We start from the raw sequence: 3776 nt of genomic DNA, 5'->3' as shown, positions 1-3776 counted from the left end.
ATATGTGTATATATTTATATGTCCGAATATATATATATGCATATTTAAATTTGTCCTTTTTTTTTATCAAAGAAAATAATTTATTGATCAACGAAACAAATACAACCAAAGCTGAGAGAAGGAACAACCTACTACAGCCAGCACCAGACCAGATTAACTACAAAACAGAACCAAGCTAACACAAAAAAGGAGCAACCCTCCTCGAACAAAACCACAACAGATATCACAGATTACAAGCAAACCTCAACATTTGTTTTTCTCTATACGTACAATTACTACCAGATAAATTCAAAACTCTAGCTTTTATAGAGTATCTAATCAAGTGATCTATCTGGAACACTGGCAAACAGAACTGATTTAGCCAACATTGATTCCTGTTCAGCCAAATATGGTACACCGCTGCTGCGCAAGCTGCATGAAGAATCAAAGAGAACCAACCATCCCGAGGCAATGCCAGCCACTGGATCCACTCCCTGAACTTAACTGGCCAAGAAAAACCTCTCAGCCATGTCTTGACAGCAAGGAGCACTTTCCTGGAAAATATACAATTAAAGAATAAATGAGAATGAGTCTCCTCCCCTTGACCACAAACTGGGCAGCAAATAGAAGGAAGATGAATATGACAAGCTTGAAGCCAGTCTCTGGTATTTAGCTTCTAGTTCACTGCCATCCAAAGAATGAACTGGTGTTTTGGGGCCAAAAGTTTACACCAGACAGACTTGCCATAATGCACCAGCTCTCCAGGAAAAACTAACAAGTTCAAAGTGCTCATATGGATTTTTCCATTTCTAGCTACTGCTTTCGTCACAGCATCAGACCAAATGTTACTTAGCTTGATGATCCTCCTCCAGTACCAGCTGGTGTCCTGCATCAGTCTATAATCCCATATTGAAACACCCTTTAGATAGATACCATTAACCCATTTCACCCATAACAAGTCTTGCTTTGAAGTAATAGCCCAAATTTACTTAGCCATCATAACTTTGTTCCATAAAGCACTATCTTTGAACCCCAACCCTCCATAACATTTAGGTCTGCACACATGCTCCCAAGAAATCCTATGCATTTTACTTCTATTATCTTTTTCACCCCACAGGAACCTTAAACACAAACTATCAATGGCTTTCACCACTTTTTGAGGTAAGATAAAGATATTCATCCAATAAGAACGAATGCCCAACAAAACTGAGTTTATCAACTGAACCCGGCCTGCATAAGATAAATGGCGACTAGACCACCCTTTCAACCGAGCTCTCATCTTATCTATCAGGATAACGTAGTCACAAGCCCTCCATTTAGTTGGTCTCAAGGGAATACCCAAATACCTCAAGGGAAACTGCCCTTCTTGGAGACAACAATCTTGCAGCAAACTGTCCTTCTCCCCTGCATCCAGACCCCCTATATAAATTCTGGACTTGGAATCATTAATAGACAGACCCGAAGTGTTAGTAAACACCGAAAAAGCCTGCTGAATAAGCCTGACCGAAGACTGGTTAGCTTTGCAAAACAATAAGAGATCATCAGCGAAGCAAAGACTAACCAAGTTTAAAGACTTACATAAGGGATGAAACTTGAACTCTTTCTCCCTAGAAGTCTTTAACAACAATCTAGTAAGATAATCCATCACTATTACAAACAAAAGAGGAGAGATTGGGTCTCCTTGTTTAAGCCCTCTAGCACCTTGGAATCGCCCTTGAATGCTACCATTCAACACCAAAGCATAAGAAGAACCTCTGAGACAAACCATAATCCATTTAATAAACCTCTTAGGAAAGCACAAAGCATTAAGAAGATTTTCCAAAAAATTCCAATCTATTGAGTCATAAGCCTTGCTTATATCAATCTTCATAATGCAACAAGGAGAAACAGTTCTCCTATTATAACCTTTTAACAAATCTTGGAGAATAAGAATGTTATGGGCAAGGAACCTATTCTTAATGAACGCCCCTTGATTTTGGCTAATCAAAGCAGGAAGAACAAGGTTAAGTCTATTGCATAACATTTTGGAAATGCACTTATATAAGGTGTTGAAGCAAGCGATAGGCCTAAACTCAGAAGCATTAGTAGGGTGATCAACTTTCGGAATAAGAGTAAGCAAAGTGCTATTCAGCGAGAGAGGGATTCTAGCAGACTCAAAGAAATCCATAACAGCCCAACTAATATCCTTCCCAATATCCTTCCATAAAGCTTTAAAAAATCCAGCCCCAAACCCATCCGAACCTGGACTTTTCAAAGAATGGATGCTAAACATAGCTAATTTCACCTCCTTGACGGTAAAAGGTTTAATCAAACCCAACTGGTCCTCACTGCTCAAAACAGAACCCTGCCCAATAGCTTGAAAATCTATATTTCCTGAAGCTGCGCTGGCTCAACCCAAAAAATTCCTGAAGTGATCCAGAAAGTGAGCCGAAACCTTATCATAATCATCTACTATTTTCCCATCAGCCGAAACAAAGGAAACAACTCTATTAGCTAATTTTCTTTTCTTTAGACTGGAATGAAAAAAAGATGAATTGGAATCCCCAAACCTTAACCAATCAATTTTACTCTTTTTGGAAATGTAGCTAGCATATAACTTCTCATGTCTCTTAAACTCAAGGCAAGCCACTCGATCATTATTACTAAACTCTCTGTTAGAAGGATCAGCAAGGCAGATAGAATGAGCTTGTTGATAATCAAGCTTGCTTCTCTCATAGTTAAACACAACATCCCCCATAATCTTCCAGTTAAAGCTCTTCAACGTATGCTTAAGCCGAAGTAAATTCCAACTAATTTGGTTTAAACCTCTTCCAGGAAATCTAAGAGGTTGATTCCAATTTTTAAGGACAACTTCTCTAAACTGAGGATGAACAATCCACATGTTGTAAAAACGAAAGGGACGCACCTCGACCTTAATTTCAGGCAGCTGCTTTATCACTATCATGGAATGATCTGACCCAACCTCCCACTGAACCCCTGCCGAAGCTAAGGGATGCTCATCCAGCCAAGCCTCATTAGCGAACACCCTATCCAACTTTGAAAAGATACGATCCCCACCTTCTTGATTATTGGACCAGGTGAAATACGGACCCATAGTCTTCATTTCTTCCACCAATCCAAGATCGAACCAATGTCTAGCGTCTTCCATTTCTTTCACAGTGATCGGACGACCCCCCATTCTATCATTCGGATTAAAAGACGCATTGAAATCACCAAGAACCATCCAAGCATTACTAGGCTTAGATAAGTACTCCAAATCCATCCATAAGTATCTCCTCATTTCCAAATTATTAGAACCATAAACAAAAGTAATACAGAAAACCTTTTGATTATGTATCCGAACTTGACAGTGTAAAAGTTGATCACTTTCTTGTAAAACTTGCAGCTTCACCAAATTGGCATTCCAAATCACCAAGATTCTACCTTCCACAAGATTACTACTGTAGTACTCCCAACCATAAAACATAGTGTTCATAACTTCTGTCAATTTAATTCCCCTGATTTTTGTTTCAAGAAAGCCTCCAAGCCCAACTTTATTCAACCTACACACATCCAGAATAGGCTTCTGTTTATTCACCTTATTCATCCCTCTAACATTCCAACTCAGAATATTGGTGCAATCCATGAGAATTAGACTGAACTGGGACTATATTAGCTGGTTTCTGACCCTCCTGGAGAACACTAAATTTGTTTTTGGTTTGTTTAACCGGGACTTGAACTCCTTGTCTCTTAAATCTAGTTGTTTTCGGAGAAATCCAGTTATCACCTACTGGAATAGATGCGACCTGGGCTTCAAC

General features: G+C 39.2%; 1 protein-coding gene across 1 annotated transcript; it reads right to left on the bottom strand.

Annotated features, from left to right (window-relative positions):
* Positions 1 to 314: 314 nt before the first annotated feature.
* Positions 315 to 3565, bottom strand: LOC133815556 (uncharacterized). The gene is made up of 5 exons (XM_062248381.1): positions 2529 to 3565; positions 969 to 2363; positions 734 to 875; positions 499 to 533; positions 315 to 411 (listed from the first exon to the last, which is right to left on the bottom strand). Exons 1-5 carry the CDS (start codon positions 3563 to 3565, stop codon positions 315 to 317), a joined length of 2706 nt encoding a protein of 901 aa, XP_062104365.1.
* Positions 3566 to 3776: the final 211 nt, after the last annotated feature.

The sequence above is a fragment of the Humulus lupulus genome, chromosome 2, assembly GCF_963169125.1.
Source record: "Humulus lupulus chromosome 2, drHumLupu1.1, whole genome shotgun sequence".
Lineage (NCBI taxonomy): Eukaryota > Viridiplantae > Streptophyta > Magnoliopsida > Rosales > Cannabaceae > Humulus > Humulus lupulus.
Note: the sequence above shows the minus strand (reverse complement) of the source record. Positions and strands in the feature narration are given on the sequence as shown.